This window comes from Molossus molossus, unplaced genomic scaffold, assembly GCF_014108415.1.
Source record: "Molossus molossus isolate mMolMol1 unplaced genomic scaffold, mMolMol1.p scaffold_m16_p_14, whole genome shotgun sequence".
Lineage (NCBI taxonomy): Eukaryota > Metazoa > Chordata > Mammalia > Chiroptera > Molossidae > Molossus > Molossus molossus.
The window spans coordinates 40,091,874-40,112,968 of NW_023425349.1; the positions used below are offsets into that span (position 1 = coordinate 40,091,874).

The 21,095-nt window shown below is 44.3% G+C and overlaps 1 protein-coding gene across 1 annotated transcript in view; it reads left to right on the forward strand.

The window, feature by feature from the left end:
• The window catches only part of RASEF (RAS and EF-hand domain containing), a 64,247-nt gene that overhangs the window by 27,687 nt on the left and 15,465 nt on the right, over nt 1-21,095 (forward strand). The window contains exons 2-9 of the mRNA XM_036261880.1: nt 2,726-2,872; nt 6,370-6,460; nt 7,737-7,832; nt 10,884-10,961; nt 13,072-13,187; nt 15,432-15,500; nt 17,006-17,090; nt 17,907-17,995. Of these exons, the coding sequence (XP_036117773.1) occupies nt 2,726-2,872; nt 6,370-6,460; nt 7,737-7,832; nt 10,884-10,961; nt 13,072-13,187; nt 15,432-15,500; nt 17,006-17,090; nt 17,907-17,995 (771 nt within the window). The remainder of the gene's footprint in view (nt 1-2,725; nt 2,873-6,369; nt 6,461-7,736; nt 7,833-10,883; nt 10,962-13,071; nt 13,188-15,431; nt 15,501-17,005; nt 17,091-17,906; nt 17,996-21,095) is intronic.

Sequence of the window (21,095 nt, forward strand, 5' to 3'; positions counted from 1 at the left end):
CAATTATTATGTTTCTTTCTTATTTTCGAAATTTTCAGGGAGTCAGGAAGTCTATGGAGACATCGACTTCTGAACATTTATTGCTGTGCAGTTGGCCAATAAGCAAGGACTTTCAGTGAAGGCTCCTGACGGGCAGGTTCCTGTTAATGAGAACGTTTTTATGCTTTTTATCCTGCTGGTGGTCAGTAAATGACAAAAGGCCAAGAAGTTAACGATCCTGTTGTGATTGGAATTACATGGGACAATCTTAGAGTGGAGATTTTTGAAAAACTGCTCTTAATAAATATGGCTCAATATTGCAACTGTTATTTATACTAAGCTGTGGTGGGAGGGATGATGGCAGCTGTGTGTCTTCTATCATCAAAGAAAGTGACTTACTCCTGTGGGTTTATTAATAATATTTCACTGGAGCAGTTCCTTTGAATCACATTTAACCTCTGCACAGATCGAACAGTTTATTGACGAGCCAACTGGGGAGTTTATAGCTATATGGACACACCTTGGGGCCATGCTTAGCTAAGCTTCCGGGTTAATATATTCCTCATGTTTTGCAATGTTTTATACTTCTGTGGATTGATTTCCAATCCCATTTTTTCTGCCAAGGTTCAGATGTTTAACACAATTGGGAATCAGTGTAATGCAATGGCTGACCACGTGGTCTCCAGGAGCAGACTGAGTGTGGATCCCAGTTCTGCCACCCAGTCACTGTGTGACCTTGGGCACTTCCACTGTCTGCTATGGTTGCCTAGGCGGTTCTGGTAACAAATACCAGACTAGGTGGCTTAAACCACAGAAAGTTATTTTCTCATAATTGAAGTCAGATCAAGGTGTTGGCTGGGTTGTTTCTTCTGAGGCCTCTCCCTTGGCTTGTAGATGACCGTCGTCCTGTGTTTGCACGTGGTCTTTACTCTGTGCACGTCTGTGCCCAAATTTTCTTCTCTTATAAGGATGCTAGTCACATTGGATTAGGGCCCTTCCTAATGACCTCTCCACATTCTGAGTACTGGTGTTAGGACTTCAGCATAGGAATTTGGGGTGGATACAGTTCATCTCATAATAGGCAGTTAGCTCTGCCCGATCTGCAAAATGGGTTTATAAAAGTGCTTTATAGGGTTATTGTGAGTATTCAAAGAGATACGCATACAAATTGCATAGCATAATACCTTGTATATAGTGAGCACTCACTAAACAGAAATATTTTTATTATAATCATTAATCTTATATGTAGTGGTGCCATCTGTCCCAACTGGGAGGTGGTTGTATGCTCAGCCTTTTGGTCACGGAGGCCTGGGATTATTGTCGCCTTCCTTGTGCCCCCTAGCATTGGAACAGGCTGCCTTCAGCAGAGTGACAGGGCAGGAGCCCCGATGTTGTGATCAAGGGGATGGGCGTAGATTCTGGGCTCAGGGTTCTGAGTGGTCTTCTTTGGTGCTGGCACCATCGATGGCTGTGACATGCTCTCAGGTGTCCCGGTTCCTATAATGGCCTGCCCAGAAGTTTTACTAGACCTAGATAAGCAGTCTGTCTGTGTCAAGGGCAAGAGACTGAGGACTCGTCACATTGTTAGGGGAGTAACTGTAAAATTACAGCAGTAGGTCACTGACTGAAAGAATTATCCAAGTCCTGCAGACGATTTTTAAAGAATGCTGTGTGTAAAAGAGGTTAGCATCCCCGTGCTTGTAGCTCTCCCACACAGTTCCAGGCTCATGAAAATAGGTTGAATTCTACAATGTTGATATTGTGGCAAGTTTTCCTCTCAGGCCTGTTATCTAAATTCCTGGCTTTTTTATTTCCAACTGACATACATGTTCCTTCTTTTAAAAAAGTGTGGCTGTAGTCACAGCACAGTCACAGCTCGTGTTAACCATGAGCAAGCACGGTTCTCTGTGGGGTGAGAGAAGGAAGGTCAGACGGCATGGGCTCTGTGGGAGTCCGCTGTCCCAGGAGGACACTATGCTCGCCGGCTGAGAGCAGCTTGGGGTGTTGGCGGGGAGCCCCGGTGCTGCCAGGGCAGCCAAGTCCACGGTGGTGTGCATCGTCCAGACTGGATCCACGCAGTGCGTCAGCTCCCGGACGCCGCTCCCGCTGCCCGCCTCATTAGCTTTTCTTTGGGGATGACTGTGAAGTATTTGTCTTTTAATAAAAGTTATTAAGTAGTGAGTATGAAGATTGTCACATATAAACACATATCTAAATATGCATTTATATGACGTAATTCCAACTGACCATGAAATAATAGGTTTAGTATTCTTATGAGCATAAAGTCTAAAACACATCCTTCCTAGGGATTGGTGGAGCATAGAATTAAGTAATTGTTTCAGTGTTACCTAACTTTTTGTCTACGAGTCTAGTTACCTTTCTAGTAGAGAAAACCCAGCAGTGACAACAAAAATCCATCCCTTTCGATGCCTTCGCATGCATTTCCACTGCCCCACAGGCCTCCACCTTCTAATGCCAAATCATCCCATTGTAAAACCCGACTCCACACCGTCTGCATTGTTAGTCATACCTCAGTCACTGGGAAAACAACAAGGTTGCTGTTCCATTGTTAAAAGAAAACCACGTGGAGAATAATTGACAACATCTCTGACTAGTCCCCGCATACGAGGGCATAGTTATTGCTGTGTTTCTTCCTTGGTTCTTTACTCATGGGTCTCCTTTGTAAACGTATTCTGAAAATGTGCCTTTTTATTTTTCATTGGTTTATTTTCATTCTTTTTTGAAGGGAAGAGCAAGTTAGTACCTTGTATCAAAACATCAACCTCGTGGAGCCGAGACTGGTTCAGCCGTACGAACACGTTATAAAGAACTTCATCCGCGAGATCAGACTTCAGAGCACGGAAATGGAAAGCCTGGCCATTGCGGTGAAGAGGTATGAAGTTCTCCCTTTCTCCATGGCACATGGGGCCGTGACCCGGCTCTCTGACCTGGGGTCACACGGGCTGAGCGGCATCACCACGCGGTAGAGCGGAGGACTTCCTGATCCGCGGGGATCTGGAGCCTGCTGAACTAAGCCAGCACGAGGGAAGTTGGTCAGCAGTACTTCATAGGGTCAGTCAGCAGTCCGTCAGCTGGTCACTGGGATCCCGCCATTTAAATCCTTCAAGGCCGTGATTCCATACAGAACACTCCGGAGGGATTTGTTATCTTCTATCTAGCCACTTGAAACATATGGGGAACTTTTCATCCAGAGAGACAGGTGGGGCTCCGTTTGAAGCCTGGCCTGGTCACCGACTGGCGGGTGACCTTGGGCAGGTTCCTTAATCTCCCTGAGTCTCAGCTTCTGCAGCAGCAGAATGAGGCTGCAAACATTCACCGCCTCAGGGGGTTGAGACTCAATAGAAGCCGTGGTGGGCGATGCCCTCATGCTGGGCCCACCGCCGCTGGGTGCTCGCAGTGCGCTTTCCCTCTCTCTGGCCCTCCTCACCCAGACCGAATGAAAACCTCCGAGCTGCCAGGCCCTTAGTCACACAGCCTGAGTGAGGAGGGCATGGCTGGGCTCACAGGCTCTCTCACTGGTTTTACCAGCCACCCAGTGCAAAAGAAGACCCCGCATATCAGCCTCTGCTTCGTGGAAGGACCACACTCCTTTGGCCTGTGTTGGGAAAGAAGGCTTTTCTTTTTTTTAATTCTCACCTGAGGATATTTTTCCATTTATCTTCAGATAGAGTAGAAGTGGGGTGGGGGAGAGAGAGAAAGAAACATCGATGTGAGGGAGACACATTGGCTGCTCTAACAGCTGAGCCAAACCGGGCAGTTCCTGGTGTGCCCCACGGAGGCTGCTTGTGGCTGTGTGTTCCTCCAGCAGCTCCGAGCACGCGGCCACCTCCGGTCCTGTCAGCGGCCCTTTGACAGGATGCCCCCATCTCCATGGGGTATGCAGGGCTGCCCCCCGTCTCTGTTCTTTCCTTCAACACAAGGATGAAACACTCCAGCAGACCCTCTGAAGTAACTGAAGTGAGTTAAAATGTAGAAGAGGAAATGTTTCAGAATGCGAATGTTCAGTAGGACCACTTTCATAGCCCCAGAGTCGTGCGCCAGTCGAACTGTTCCCAGGGGTTTCTAAGGAACACGTTCACTTCCTGAGGCCGATCCTTTGCCTCAGGTTTGCTAGGGCCTTTCAGTGGGATGGTCGTCAGAACTGGAAATACGTAAGCCCAGATTCGCCTCCCTTGAGAGGTGACTAGCGGACACACACAGTGAGTTTTTATTTATTTATTTATTTTTTATCCTCACCCGAGGACATTTTTCCATTTTTTGTTCAGATAGAGCGGGAGGGAGAGAGAGGAAGAGAGAGAGAGAGAAACATCGATGTGAAGGGACACATCGAGTGGCTGCCACCCGCACGACCAACCAGGGCTGGGGACAAACTGCAACCGAGGTACGTGCCCTTAGCGGGAACCGAACCTGGGTCTCTCTGTACCGCAGGCCGACGCTCCAACCGCTGAGCCAAACCGGCCAGGGCCACAGTGAGTTTTTAGAGCATCCAGTGAGTATCTTTTAAAATAGACAAACTCATGTATACACACAGGTACACATACACAGATGCACACCAAGATATGCAGGGGAAAACACGCGTGTGCGTGTGCATGCGCCCCCATGACTTCTAAGGTAGTGCCGTTTAGACCCATCAGGAAGAAAAGGGATGGCGTTCTTTATGTTCTCATTACTGGCTCGGCTGCTGTCTGCTGTGGAGTACATCATGTGCTACGTTACGCTGTGCTTCTCCCCCTTCCGTGCTCTCTGGGTGGGACCCAAAGGCAGGCTCTGTCCTGAGTGCCGAGCCTCCTAAGGCCCCTCTCTCAGCTATCGGAGACCTCACTGAGGCGTTTGTATGACCACTGTGAACATGTCCTTACGTTCCTAGCTAAGGACCCTCACCTCTGCTTTTTGGTTGGGGGAGGGTCTTTTTACTCTGCATTTGCACCTGAAGAATGGGTTCCCAGTGTTCTGGTGGGGGCCCTGGACTAGGGTACAGTGGACATTTCCAATACCCTAGGCGTTTTACCAGGAATTAGGAATTGCCGGGGCAAACACTGTCATTATAGCCTAAACCACCAAAAAACTATAGAAGTTGCTCAGAAGTGAGAAAAGCAGAAGGAACACATTCCCAAGCAGCACCAGGTACCCGGGTGTTTGGGACTGGATGTCTGGAAAAACTGGTCACCACAAAGGAGAAATTTGGGGCACAGCTCTTCACAGTTTCAGAGTTCCCTAAAAATAAGCAAACCCAAGCCATAGTTGCTGTGGTGACACATAATCCTAGGGTTCAAATTCATAAACAGACTAGAACTCGCTGATTTTCCATATGAGGTTAAGGTAACCTTGGGCAGGCTGTAAGGTGAGGAGGGAGTAAACAGGAGCAGAAAATGGTAGAAAGTCCCTCAGAACTTGACTTCCACCCCTTGCTGTTTGTTTGGAACTTTTGGTAGAAATTAAACTAATGCCCCAACGAATTGCGTTGCAAGGGAGTAGGTTGGGAGCGAGTAGGATGGCCTAGCAGACGCGATCACCCTGGAGGACAGGAGGCTGCTTTCTACTCAGAGCCTGGTCCCTACTCTTTATTGACAGCATGTCATTGACCCAAGTGAACTGACTCTGAGTCTCACGAGGGCTACTTTCATGTCACTCACACTCTAGTTGAGTAGGCAGGACGTGTGTGTGGAGGAAGATAACTGGACGTACAGCTGTGAGAGAACAATGGATAACTGAGGGCTCACTCTGAGGCCTCAGGCATCGTAGAGCGACGGGTGTCCCGTGGTCAGCAATGCTACGTAAAGCTGTCCTGGAGCTCTGCTCAGCAGAGTTTTCCCATTTCTCACTTTTTGGCAAATCATTATGTTCTGCCTCCATAAAATGTGATTCATTGATTACATTAATACATGAAATATTTTCTAAAGGGTAACTGTATCTACATTTATCATTTTGAGGAACTGATTACTAACAATTGTTGAGATCCGTCCATTTGAAATTTCGAAATTACATCTAACCATCTCTTTGCTATGGAGTTCGTCCCCGCACCCCTCCCCAGGGTTCTCGTTCAGTTATGACAGCATAAAGGATTTTCAGAATTTATTGACAGCCTCCCAGTGATTTCCTCTTTATCAGTTCTTTGCCACAATCTAATTTAATGCCATTGTATCCAATCTATTCCATTTATTTAATATCTAATTTTCTTCTCCTCTTAAACGCAAATGGTCAAATTGCTAACCACATTTTATCATGTGGAAGGCACAGTGATTATTATTTTAAATGCTGTGTTTCTCCTCATTTGTAAAATAAAGGGCTTGAAATAGATTAGGTTGAAGTTTTCATGTTACAAGTTCAAGAGTATAACGAAAAGTTGTGCCTCACCCCCTTGACTTTCAGAGCCCAGGACAAGGCAGCCATGCAATTGAGTGAGTTGGAAGAGGAAATGGATCAGAGGATTCAGGCTGTGGAACAGAAGACGCGGAAAGACGTGAGTGTGGCATGATGCATTCATTCATTCATTCATTCATTCATTCATTCATTCAGTGAGGCCTGTGGAGCACCTTTCATGGGCTGGGCACCAGACGTCCTCTCGGTGCAGCAAGTTCAGGCTCCCGCACAGGTTCCCACTGAGGGCATTTTAGTGGTGGTGGTTTGGGGTGGTAGATAGGATAAAGAGAGAGAGAGAGAATAAATAAGGAGTCAAATAAACAAAGCTGATAATGTCAAACAGTGACAAGTGCAGTAAAGAAACAGCGTGTGTGCCTGGCCAGTGTGGCTCAGTGGATTGACGTCGTCCCGTGGACTGAGAGGTCCCAGTTCGATTCCCGGTCAGGGCACATGCCCAGGTTGTGGGCTCGATCCCCAGTAGGGGGCGTGCAGGAGGCAGCCAAGCAGAGTCTCTCACATCAATGTTTTTATCTCTCTTCCTTCCTCTCTCTCTAAGAAATCAATAAAAACATATTTAGAAAAACATAGCGTGTGTGGTAGACAGTGAGGGGGACAGGAGGCTGTTCAGGTTGGAGGTCCAGGGCCTCTTCAAGGAGGTGACATGAGAGCTGAAGGAGTCTGGGGGGAAGGCAGAGCCAGCCTTCTGTGGGGGAGGGTGGCTCAGGTGTCACAGGCCAGGCTTACTGCCCACTTCCTAGCTAGATTACAGCGAAATTCAAGTTCTCTCTGCAAACTCCGGTGTTTTATAATGGACTATAAGTTATAAATAAAAGGATCTATGGAACATACTTTAATTCATCATTACAGGAACTCTTATAGTTGAAAGTTGAATGTTCAGTGATTTCCATAGAAAAAGCAATTAACGTTTTTTCTTATAAAATATATTTGGGTGATTAAGGTTTACTGGAAATGGAAAATATACATATTTCTTTGAGTAGCTAGTGTTAGGTTCCATTTTTGGGAAAAACCTTTCATTTTCTTCCCCCCCCCCCCTTCATTTGTTCTGTTAACTCCGAGAGGCAGCAAAGCAGAGCGAGAAGGGCCTGTGTGCTGGCGTCCGTAGGCGTTCGCTTGCTTCCTGGCTCTGCCCTGCCTCGGCTGTAGGTGCTGCTGGAAAAACAACCTGACCTTTGTTGTCCCATCTTGAGAATGGGTTTCCGTTCCGGAAGTGGCCATATAGCTACAGTCACGTGGTGACTTCCGCCAACTGTGGGAGGAGACTTGGGCTCAGCCTTAGTTTGACGCACGAGATTTCTCACCTCTGGGATTTTGAAGAACTATTTAAATCAACCAATTTTTTTTTCCTTTCCTTTTAGGAAAAGCGCAAAGCTGAGGAAGCCCTCAGCGACCTCAGACGTCAGTATGAAACGGAAGTAGGAGATCTGCAGGTGACGATAAAGAAGCTGAAAAAGGTAGGCACGTGGCAGCTGGGCTTTTAGGGCCAGCCCCAGGGGTCAGTGTGACTGGCTTATTAGGGACTAAGCATTTGGAATCACCTTGGAGCAGCTGATGGAATCAGATCTCAAACTGAACTCCGCGGCAAAACTTTTGTTTAAGGAACCTGATTTCCTTCTATGCTTCCAAAGGCATCCTATCTTGAGCACAGATCTAATTGGTATTTCTGATCCCTTGAGCAGTTGTCCATCAAACCCCAGTTTTCTTTCTTCAGTCTTTACTAACCAAGTGCCCTCTGTTCCCACGTGTCCAGTGGACTGTCTGCTCATGACAGTGGTACTGTCTTTCCTGGTCACTGATCCTGTAGGTCTGCCCCCCCCCCCCACTGTGAGGTACATGGGAGGTAGTCACTGAATATTTATGAAATGAAATGAAATTAATATTCCCCTCTGTGTTGGAAGTTCCAGATCTCGGGTACCCCTGGTCAGTAAGAGGTAGGAGAGAACTTGTTGAAGTAGGAGCAAAGGTGCGAATGGGTTTTGGCCTTTGCTCTTTTTGGTTCCTAAGGAGTAGGGTGTGTTTCACTCACTGGAGTGTTGCTAGGTGTTTAACAAGGGGCTCTGGCTCTAGGGGCAGGGGAGGGAGAGATGTGTAGCATTCGCCAATTTCCATGGTATAAATACTCCCACCATTACCAATTTCAAGCTACCAAGTTGACATCCCTGAAGACACAGCTTGGGAACAGGTGCTTAAGACAGGCTCCCACCTGACCGGGCAAGTTGACTCCAGCATAGTATTGAACCCATTTCTTGCACTTGGATGGTCTCCATAGCTTACATTTTGGCTAACGTGAAAAATGACTACTTAAAAAAGAACCATCCCCGAAAGTGGCACTGTGAATTTAGGAACTCACTTTGCTTCTCTGGTTGTTCATGTGATAACCTTGAATGCTCCTTCCAGTGTTAGCATACAATGAGCTTATGTGATGATTTGTATTTTGTGGGCTATTGCAATTTAAACCTCTGGAATTATTAAGAATTCTCATAGTATTCTTGGAAAATTATTATCAATGTCAGCCTTTTATCTCATTTCCAGAGGTCATTAGACGGTACATGTGATGTTTGTATTACAGAATTGGGATGGATCAATCCCTTATTTACGCCAGAGTCACAGATTCTTCTAGTTGTTGTCCTTATTTCCATGTCTCCCCAGATCTTTAGACTTACAGAATGTATGCGAGAAGAGACACAGGAGTTTTCACCCTGAGACAGTGTATGATGAGGACCAAATAAATAGGCACTGAACAGTGAGAGTCAGGAGTGATGAGCCCTGAGTCCTCGTGGAGACTGTCAGTGCCTGCCTGTGACACCTGGGACCACTGGCTTCATCTTTCCAGTCTTTATATTCTCATTCGTAAAATGTGATTAATAATATACTGTCCTGCCTAACTGTAAAAACTTATATTTTATTGACTTTATTAAGCACTTTTTCATAATTTAAAAATTCTAAATCTTAAACTTTTCTTATTTTTTTTTAATTTTATTTTTTATTTATTTTTTTTAATCCTCACCCGAGGATATTTTTCCACTTTTTTGTACAGATAGAGTGGGAGGGAGAGAGAGGAAGGGAGAGAGAGAGAGAGAAACATCGATGTGAAGGGACACATCGAGTGGCTGCCACCCGCACGACCAACCAGGGCTGGGGACAAACTGCAACCGAGGTACGTGCCCTTAGCGGGAACCGAACCCGGGTCCCTCCGGACCGCAGGCCGACGCTCCAACCGCTGAGCCAAACCGGCCAGGGATTAAACTTTTTTTAAAAAGTAGGTATAAATGTCCTACTTTTACAGATGAGACATGAAGTTCCAGAGAGGTTAAATAACTTATGCAAAGTTGCACAGCTCACAAGCAATGGAGTCGCCTTTGCTGCACAGTTGGTGCTTCTTCATTTGTACCCGATGTCCTACTTGCTTGAGAGAGTTATTCTGCAAGAGGATGATTTATGTTGGGAGCATGTTAAAGGCTGTAAAGAACTATAGAAGAGTTTGCAAAGTTGTTATAGCTGCTACTACCTTATGCCATTGATTCTGAGAAACTCATTTTGCCAGTAGTTTTTCTTCTCTGGAGTTGACATGCATCTTGAAGTTAGTGGCTTTCTTGGTTGCAATCTGCCGTGTGTGGTCATGAAATAGTTGTGTGAAAACCTTCAGAGGATGCCATTTGGCAGCATGAAGAAAGTCAAGGGTCAGAGTACTTAGACTTTGACTTAGACGTTAGGGAATAAGGCATGCATTATGATCAGTGCATAAATATTCAATTAATAGACACCTGCAAATGCTCACATTTCCCACGGGGTGTACACTGTTGGTATGGAGGACACTTTTGTTGTCCATGTTATAGATGCTCCTGATTCAATAGAGCCTGGAAATACTAATGAGTCAACCAGCAAGCAAAGCTCATGTACGTACTTATATGGTTTTGTGTGCACCCATCTCTACCTTCACATCACACTGAAACATTATTAATTTCAGTCATTTGATGAGAATTTCCTGAAATCACTGTGAAGAAAACATAGGTGAAAATGACACTCACTCTGTTCTTAAAAATCTTAGTCTCCAGCAGGACAGAGCACTCATAAGTACGTGTTGGAGTTTGGCACCAGATGTGAAGTCTTGAACAAACACTCACAAATGATTATGATACAGGATAGGAAGTGTTAAGGGCAGATGAAGTCCTAGGTGAATATAGAGGTCCAGACTAATGTGCAGTGTAACGAGAAAGCAGGGATTGGATTGCTTAAGAGTTAAATCGTTTCCAGGAAGGGCTTTCTAATTGTTCCAGAGAAAATGTATTAAGCAATAAAACTCTTTTTTCAAAAGTTCAAATTATTTTAAACAAAATTTTAAATTCTTATGGATTATATGTAGTTTAATGACTTACAAAGTTGAATAATGTTTGAAAATTGAAGACTTCTAGAATTCCCATTTCTGTGTGCAAGGGTATTCCTAAACTTAACTGGATCAATTCTGAGTAAGTCTGTAAACACAAAACTTTCCTTTGCTCTTTCAGCTAGAAGAACAATCAAAACATGTATGTCAAAAAGAAGACGTGGCTGCCTTAAAAAAACAAATTTATGATTTATCAATGGTAAGAAGCACCTTTTCACTTACAGGGATACTTCCTGTTGGACTACTGTTCCGTAGACATAATCATGCAATTATTTCAGCATTCCCGGAACAGAAGCTTAAACAGAAATGAACACTATAGTTGGAGAAAGTCATTGACCTACCTTCAACCAAAGATTGTTTATGCAGGCTTTTTCTGTCACCACCCCCCCCCCCCCCCCCCCCCCGGTGTGAACACTTATATTTATTTTTTATTCCAAGCAACAATGGCATGGCCTTAGATTTTCAGTAGTTAACCCTGCATTCTTACAGCATCAACCTCTGGTCTATACACATGACTTCCTCGTTCTGTCTCTTTCCCTTCTTCTGCTGATCATATCTTCTAGCTTTCTATTGCCCATACTGATAGCATTTACATCCGTTTTATTATCACTCAGAATTTTTCAAAAATTTTGTTTTTAGGTTAACTCTGAGAGTTGAAAGGCAGTAACGAGCATTTCTTTTATTCTCACTGCAGAGTCAAGAAGGGAGGTAGCATGAGCTGGAATTGCGTTTCTTTCTCTCTTGATATTAGCCCTATGCTTCTCAAAAGAGAAGGTTCCCAACCTCATGGTTAAATGAATTCCCTTAATGCACCACCAGCTCCATGTTTTGCCACATCTTAGTTGGATCATGACTTTCTTAGAGAGTTGCTTGTTTTTCTTGGATTTCCTGGTTGAGATTTTGGTTTCTTGTAAAAAAACAAAAACAAAAACACCAAAAAATACCTCTGCCATTTTCATGATCACTGATGCCTTATAAATTCCTGTATCTTCTTCCCAGTGCATAGAATTTGTTTTTTCTTTCAAAATGTTATTTTGAAGTCCACAAATTTTTAGTTCTAATTGGGCTGATTGCTTTTTAAACTTGCTACCCATCTGTCATCTTGGAATTTGTGGTCATTTTAGGTGGCTGGTGTAGGATTCTTGTGCGGCCAGGTAAATAGAGCTGCTTACCTCAGGGCCTCTGCCCTGAACTGGTCTTCCTAGGAGCTCTGTGTGCGAAGCTGGCTGGAGACTAGGGGACCCCAGTCACCAGAATGAGTGGGCCATGGACATTCGAGAGACGCTTTAGCTTTCCTTATAGGAGTCATACAGTTTTTTAAATGAAAAGGCAGGCCCTGTGTTGTTGCTGCTGCAATCAACTCCGGCTATCCGCTGTTCCTTCCTAGGGTAAGCGCGGGCGTGGGCTAGAGGGGCAGGTGGCTTAGCGTATGTATCCGCTCACTCTCTGGGCTTCCGCCTGGCCACGGCCTCTTCTTGGTTCCTTGCAGAACCTTCCGCGTGCACTTCTGGGCCCCTTCCCGACTCTTCCTTCGTCAGCACGTTTCTGTCCAGTTTCCATTTTTTCAGAAATGTTTAAATCACTTGGCTACAGATGGGCCCCTCTTCCATTCTTTTCACTTTTATTGGTTTATTTTGTTGGTATTTCATGTTAATGGCATCTCTAAAGGGAAGGAAGACTAACTCATATGCTCAGTTGGCCTCCAGTGAATTTATTTTTAAGAAAAAAATTTTAGATACATTTTTTAAGTTTCAAAAATTCTTTAAGACAACCTTAGAGAATTCTAATTCCTTTAGAATTTCCCAAAATTCAAAAACATATATGTTACAGAATCTCTAACCACACTGTTTTATTTTTAAGTGCAAAACTTAAAAATGTTGGAAGATGGGATTTGTAGTAAAAAGTAGCCAGACTACCTGGTAATAGGTATATTAATTTCACAGAATTTTCGTCAGTGGTTTCATGGCTCTCGTGAAGTTAAACAGATGTTTAAATGTTTGGTTTCAGTGAATTCTCCAGTGACACGTCAAACAAAGGACATCATGACAAACTCTTGAATGTTGGAGTTTGGCACCAAATGTCAAATATTAAAAAAAACAATGAGCAACTTTGAGGATTTAGATTTTTAACACTTTAATACTTTATAATAATTTCAAATGACCTTGAATTGATAATTAGTTCTTTGAATACCATGTCGGGAAGAATTGTGGGTGGGTGAGAGCGACGCGTGGGGCATTACACTGCAGGACACTTCTTCCCTCCCTGGCACAGGAGCTGAGTCTCACGACCTGCACCTTCCTTTTCTCCAGGAAAACCAGAAAGTTAAGAAAGATCTTTTAGAAGCACAGACAAGCATAGCCTTTCTTCAGAGTGAATTAGATGCTTTGAAAAGTGATTATGCGGATCAGAGTCTGAATTCTGAGAGGTATGAAACTTCACATTTGTTTTTTTCAGTTTGAGTGGGATGTTTATTTAGGTAACCAGCCATGGGGATGAAGCTCAGCTTTGTAATAATAATGGCTTGTTTATTAACTTCACTGATATTGTCTTTGCTTTCTAAAGATTTTACTTTCAGTGTCAGCTTTCCTAGTGATTTTTGTGTGTGTGTGTGTGTGTGTTTTTATACAGATTAATTAGTTTCATTATTGACTGGGTGGGACAGCGCAGGGCTTAATAAATGTTTGAATTAACTGAGAGCAGAAGAGTAGACCTAACGTGTCAAGAGTCAGTGCTAATTAAAGGGCTTTGAAGGTAGAAATATTGGCTCCTCAATATAAGAAAAGGGAAAAGTAGATATCTTAAGCAAGTAATTTTATTTTGTTGTGCTTTAGTTTTGCAGTATGATATATAATAATGTACACAAAGAGACGTGTATTTATATGTATACACACACACACACAGAGGGATATGTAAAATGCATATATGTGCAAATATAAAATACATATATCTGCATGCACACATTTGCATATAAATGCATCTATATACATATGTGCATATGAAATGCATCTATATGCATGCATATACACACACACACATATGTACACTTGGGGAAATACCTTGTTTTTTGTTTGTTTGCAAACTTTAATCAGAATCAAGGTCTTGAAATGAAAAGCAGGAAAACATTGATTAATTATTTGCTATATATAGGCCCTTGAGCTAAATTAGGAGTTTTGAGTGTGGAGTATATAAAAAAGAAATGCTGTGCTTCTCTTTGAGAACTTGAAATTTGGTTGAGGAAGATCAAAAGCTAGAAGATTGCAGAGTTGACATAGAGCTGAACAGTGTCAGAAACAAGACCACCACTGGCCGTGCCACAGGGTGGATTCGTTGCCATGAGGTGGTAGACAACATGTTGATTTAGTTCAGAAGAGGTGAAGGACTTTACTAAAGGGGAGACGCTTGAGGTGACCTTGGGACGGGGAGTGGGTTTGTGTTGGTCAAGGGGGTGGAGGTAACATCAGCCAGTATCGAAGGTGCCACTGCCTGGCACTGCCCTAGGACTTACGAGTGTTCGCTCACTCAGTCCACAGAGTATCCGACGACACGGGGGTTTCCTTATCCCCATTTCACAGATGGGAAGAGAAAGTGTAGGGATGTTCCAGGTGCATCGTTAACCAATGTCGGAACAAGAACATAGGGACAGAGAAGACTGGTTTGGGGAAGAGTGGTCATACCATTTTAGCCTTATTAAGAGAGTGAATGGCCCTGGCCAGTTTGGCTCAACAGTGGGAGTGTTGGCCTGTGGACCAGAGAGTCGAGGGTTTGATCTTGGTCAAGGGCATGTACCTTGGTAGCAGTTCAGTCCCCAGCCCTAGTAGGTTATGCAGGGGGCAGCCAGTCGATGTGTCTCTGTCACATCGATGTTTCTCTCTCTCTCTTTCTCCCTCCCCCTTCCACTGTATCTGAAGATAAATGGAAAAATATCCTTGGGTGAGGATTTAGAGAGAGAGAGAGAGAGAGAGAGAGAGAGAGAGAGAATGGACAGGTTACTATGGACCAAATTTGATATCCCGAGAGTTTTGGAAGCTAGTTGAGGGGTTTGTCTGCTTAGAAATGGGGCTGAGGTGGAGTATGGGCTGGAGATGAGTGACTGGTGTTCAGAGTGGACTTTTTGAGGATGAGGCCAGGGCTTCATAGTAAAGCAACAGAGGAATCAGTGAGGGAGAGTTGGTAGTGAATGGAGCAAACCCCAACCTGAGGGTTCCTCTGTGGTTCAGGATGGGGGGGGGGGGCAGGAGTGGGCGGGGCGAGGAGAGGAGGAGGAATGGCGAGAAAGGAGGAGATAGCTGGGGCTGGGATTGTAGGAGGTTTGGGATGAGCAGAGAAGGGTCAGAAGTGAGAGAGCCAACCGGGAGAGGGGCTAGGAACAGGTCAGCGGTTCATTCCAGTGAGAGGCAGAGCCAGGTCCGGGTGGGGATGGAAGGGCTGGCGGTGCTGCGTGGGCGGGGCGGTGAGCAGCACCTTGCACAGGGAGGCAGAGGGCGGGTGTTTGTGGAGTCCCGAGGAGAGGAGGTGGCTGAACAGCGCCCCCCCCCCCCCCCCCCCCCGTGGGAGCACCGCTGAGGTGGAAACCGTGGTCAGGGGCACACGTCTTTGAAAGAGTGAAAGAGTCTGAGAGGGCAGGACGGAACACCTAATTCTCATGCAAACGTAAAATATAATTTTACAGGGATCTGGAAATAATCCGAGAGTACACGGAAGATCGAAATAGTCTTGAGAGGCAGATTGAAATACTCCAGTAAGTTATCATACAAAATGCTCATTCCATTTACATTGCATTTCTTTTTGGTGACTAAAACATGTGCCGCATGTAACAGCAGCTGGACCTGAGGGCTCGGTTCCACGTCCGTGTGGGCATCGTCTAGTGCGCTGCATTTAGCTGTCCGACGTTTCTAACCCAGATGCAGACACTGCAGTGTAATTGTCTCCAAGCCAGTGACATGTCCAGCGTGTCTTTATTACGCCTTTGTATAGAACAGCGCCCCAGCCTTCCCGACTCTCCCTGCAGCTCACCCGAGAGGTGGCCGCAGCACCAGACATGCAGCTCACCCTTTCACCGTTCATGGGGCTTGGTGAGGTGTATAATTTCTCTTAGGTTTTTAAAAAACCCTGTTGTTCACATTATATCTACTCTGTGAACTTCACAGCTGGGTGCAGTGGTAATTCCAGCCTCTCAAACCCTCTGCACAAAATCTCCCCTCTCCCGCCCTCTCCGTTTTCTACCCGTGCAGTGGTTCCTACTGGTTTCACTTCCCCCAAATGAAGTGAGATCAGGCTGGGCACAGTTTTTCATTATCTTTGAATGGCTGTTAACTCCCACCGGTGGCAATTACAGACCTGATGTCTTACCGTCATCCTATTCATTCATTCAGCAGATTCTCACTCACCACCTTTGTGGGTCAGGTGTGCTAGGAGCTGAGGGTCGGGTGGCAAGTAGCTCCCCTGATGGGGCCAGTTGAGGGAAGAAGACGGAGACTGGTCGATGGTTATAGAAATATAACATGCTGAATGAGAGGGGTGGGGCGGAGGGAGGGATGTGTACGCTGGAGAGCACGTCGGCCTGACCAGGAAGGCCCAGGAAGTGTTCCCAGTGGAACCGTCCAGTGAGTGCGGTCCGAGGGTGAATACGCCTTCAGTAGGGAAAGATTAGCCACTCTCCAGGGCAGAGGCTCTGCGATTATCCTCATTTCGTAGAAGACGTTGCCGAGGCTCTGACAGGTTAACTAACTCCTGTCAGTCCTTTCGTGTGGAAAGGACGTGCCTGAGTTGGGATTTGAACGCAGAGTCACCGTCGGGGCCTGTAACAGGTGCACAGCAGTGCCTGTGGCACAGCCCTGGGCCAGGAGTGGGATGCAGGAGTAGCCAGGAGCAAGTGTGGCATCACACACCACGTCCACGGGCAGGCTGTGTGCAGGGGGCAGAGAGCGGCTCTGGTGCTGGCCCGGGCCCAGCGTAAAACCTGTTCATGCAGCGGAGCTACCCGAGGCCAGAGCAGCCCCACGGAGCAGCTCATGCTTCCTAATGTGCCTTGAGATCTTTAAAGACAGGTGATGCGTGCACTAAGTAGTACTTCTGGTGACGGATTATGATCTAGTTTATGAGGTGTGAAGGGAAGAGGCAGAAAGTGGCAGGAGGTGGTAATTCCCTGTTCTGAACATCACAGCCTGAAAGATAAGTGGGGACATTTACTCCCACTGATACTTTCCCGTATCGATTTATCTGCTTTATTTATTGACTCTGCAGGACAGCTAACCGGAAACTGCACGACAGCAACGACGGCCTGAGGAGTGCCCTCGAAAGCACTTACAGCAAGTTCAACAGGTCCCTGGTACGCAGCAGAATTTCCAGTGCGCGTTCTGTCTCGTGGTAGCATATTTTGATGAAAGTCTTGTATGTTCTTAGGGGAGGACTTAAAATCACAAGAAGATATTCCATATAATATAAGGGGGCAACATTTTCTCAAATTAAAAAAAAAAATGCATGACCCCTCTAAGGAAATCAGTGCCTGGAGGTTAACCAGCTCTTTGTTGGACAGTCCAGGAAACCGGAGGAGAATGTGTGACCTGGTCTTGGCAGGGTTGTGGTGGAGTAGGAAGAGAAAGTGGGCAGTCCTGTGGAGGTACAAATGAAGTCTCTCGCGGGGAAGAGGAGGGACAGGGAGCTTCTGGCTAAGGAGTGTGTTCACACACACTGAGTATTCTTTATGGTAGTGAGATGATCAGAGTGGAGGCTGTGGATTTTACACCCTCCTGCAGAAACAAGCAAAACCCCGGACTCTGTGCCAGAAAGCCCCTTCTCCCAGCTTCAAGTTTGGGGTCCCAGTGCGTAGCTTTGGGTATGGAAGGGTTACGAAGCCAAATTATGGATTGAGAAGAAGGAGTTGGTACGTCATGGTCCTGGTAGACCTAAGGAAGCAGGTGCCTCTTTATGGCTTACGAGGTAGGGTGCAGACTTAATGACACAGTGAGGAGGAAGCACCATAGGCAGTTGTTAATTTTTCCCCCTTCATTTCTGTGCTCATGTTTGCTTATGTAGGACACCAAACTTTTAATTACATTGGAAGTTAACTAGTATACTACAGTTTAAAAAACATACATAAATAATATGCTTACATGGGTAACATAACATTACTTATGTATTGCAGCGCATAAATAACATATCGCCAGGGAATACAATTTCTAGGAGCAGTCCCAGATTTAATGGTCATTCTCCTCAACCTCTGGGCTATGACAGGTATGTTACTTATGTTTTGTTTGAATTCTGGATCAACACTGAAAGGAAAATAAATCTCCTTAGGGGTAAATTAAAATAATAAACTATATTTTGGGCACTTATTTGTATTAATACTTTTACTTTAAATGTTGGAAACAAAGCCCAGCTGGTGTGGCTCAGTGGTTTGAGCATCGTCCCAGAAGAAGAAGCGAGAGAGAGGTCCTGGTTTGACTCCCAGTCAGGGCACATGCCCAGGTTTCGGGTTTGATCCCCAGTAGGGGGCGTGCAGGAAGCAGCTGATCCATGTTTCTTTCTCACATTGATATTTCTATCTTTCTCTCCCTTCCTTTTTCCCTAAAAAATTAATAAAAACATATTAAAAATGTTGGAAACATGAAATGCGTAAAGATCAAAGTAAAAAATGTTGCAGACGGGGCAGAGTGATTTCCTTAAGATTTTATCATGACTTGGTTTTATGTTTGCTCAACTTTACCTCATGCCGAGTCTTGTTTCTTAGAAGTGGACTCAGTAGGAGGAGTTTCAGGGAAGCCAGTTGAGCTACGGTATATGATGATGTGGTATATGATGTTGAGACTCTCAGCAATTATTGCCCAGCTCAGCATAATATTATGTAGGCTGTGTTCGAGGGAAAGGGCACTTCAAGCAAACAGCAGTGGCTAGTAGATGTTTGTAAGCTGCCATATCAAAGGAGGCACAGAAGCCAGAGGTCAAAATTTTAGCTTTATTTTTTACTTAGTGTGGTGAAATAGTGGCCCTACTACAACGTGAGATCTAGCAGTAAAAACTAAAAGATGCTATGTGTGTACACGTGTGAATACACACACTCGTCCAGTTTGGGAACAAGTCAGGGTTTGAAAGTGGAGTTGAATGCACAAAATGCACATCTCTCCATCTCGCAGGGAGCTTTCGATGCATGTTCACCCCCTGGGGACCTTTGTTCTAAAGAATAATGTATTTAATATTCGGCTGATAGAAAAATGGAGAGGTCCCCATTCAGGAAGGTCTGTCGCCAAGGCTGTTGGTGATCACTTTTAAGAAAATTCTATCTATATATCAGATGTTTTTATTGTCCACTGATTTGTGAAATAAATTTTTTTAGAGAGACGAAGAGAGAGAGAGAAACATTGATTGGTTGCCTCTTGCATGCACCCTGACTGGGGCTCAAACCCACAACCTTTTGGTGTGCCACGCTCCAAACAACTGAGCCACACCAGCCAGGGCTGAAATAAAAACATTTAATGGATTTTTTGATTTATAGATGGCTGGCTGCTCTGTTATTGGGAACTAGAGATTCCTTTTAAGAATGTGTATGGGTATTGCGTCATTTTTCTGGACTTTTGATATTTAAGGTTAATTTTAAGCACATAGGGGAGAACATATATAACTGAAATTATTCCAGAAAGTGCATCATGATTTATTTTTGAGAACAGTAGACACCATGAATAAGGCTTATAACACGACTAAGCTCCTCAACATTAGCTTCTGAGGGGCAAGTTGTCAGCCCAGCGGCTCAGAGAGATGGGACCAACATCATCCTGTGCTCACCACCCTGGGATGGAGGGCGCTGTGGTCCCTCTGACCTTCCTTTCCAGGAAGTCACTAGTTGGATAGAAGAAGTTAAGATTTTCTTTTATTTTTGATACTAATATAAAAACTTAAAAGCATATTATAAATTTAATTTTATTACTTTCTTGACCTTATTGGATTTTAACTTGTATTTTTGTTTTTAGTTTTATGCTTTTCTAAGAACTATAATGAAAATATAAGTTGTTTTATATTTTTAGATATTCAATTGTAATGCAAATATTCTCTGGGTGGGTAAGAATAGTTTACTTTTAAAATAGTACGTATATAAGTTGAGTTTGGCAACGTCTGATCTGTGCCTGTGTTTTGAGAGTTGAGATATTCATGGAGGTGATTTCTCAATTCAGGATTTTACTTCTCTTTCATTCCTTATGAAAGATACAAATAGGTTAAAACAATAAAGTTCTAATCAATGACAGGAAACCAAAGAAGTTTGTACTCTATTATAATGAGAATAGTTTTCTTAGGTTCCTTACAGATTAACCTAAAATCAATTTCAGGAGAGTTTCATAAATGATGAAATAGTAAAAGAATTTGTACACATACACACATCACATACACACCTAGCCAGCTAGATGATTGAGATTTGGTGTGAATTTCCTGTCCAAGGAAAAAGGCCTCATAATTGAGCAACATATTTAGGTAAAGTATAGTATTTAAATCATCATTTTAGTTAATTTTAAACATTTGCTAAAGGCACTAAAATATTTTGATTTCTGGATTTACATGGCGTATACTTTTATTAAGATCACCCTGTTTTTTCTAAGCATATCCATCTCATTAGTTTTCATATCTGGAGACCCATGTACCCTGCCCATTCCCCATTTCTGATGAGCCCATGCATGCCCAGTAGCTAGGATTGTGCCCAGTGTGTAAGCAGAACTAAATCAATTCTAGCCATTGTTTTTATTTTATCTTATTTATTTATTTTTAATGTTTTTATTGATTTTTTTAGAGAGGAAGGGAGAGAGAGAGAGAAGCATCAATGTGAGAGAAAAACATCAATTGGCTGCCTCCTGCCTGCCCCCTACGGGTGATCGAGGCTGTTGTAACCAGGACATGTGCCCTGACTGGGAATCGAACCAGGACGTCTCAGTCCATGGGACGATGCTCAATCCACTGAGCCATACCAGCTGGCTATTGTTTTTACTTTTCTTTTATTTTAATCCTCACCTGAGGTTATTTTTCCATTTATCATCAGATAGAGTGTGTGGGAGGGAGAGAGAGAGAAACATGGACATGAGAGAGACACATAGACTGATTGCCTCCCATACGACACCAACCAGGGCCAGATGAACTGCAACTGAGGTACATGTCCTTGACTGGATTTGAACCCGAGACTGATTGGTCTGTGGGCCAACACTCTAACTGCTGAGCCAAACAACAACCAGGGCCATTGTTTTTACTTTTAATATAAACTTAGATTCTTATGAAAGTAAACAGAAGAGCAAATATAAATAGGGAAATATGCCATTTTCCCCAAGATTCTCCTGTTTGAGTTTCACAAAAGGAAAGA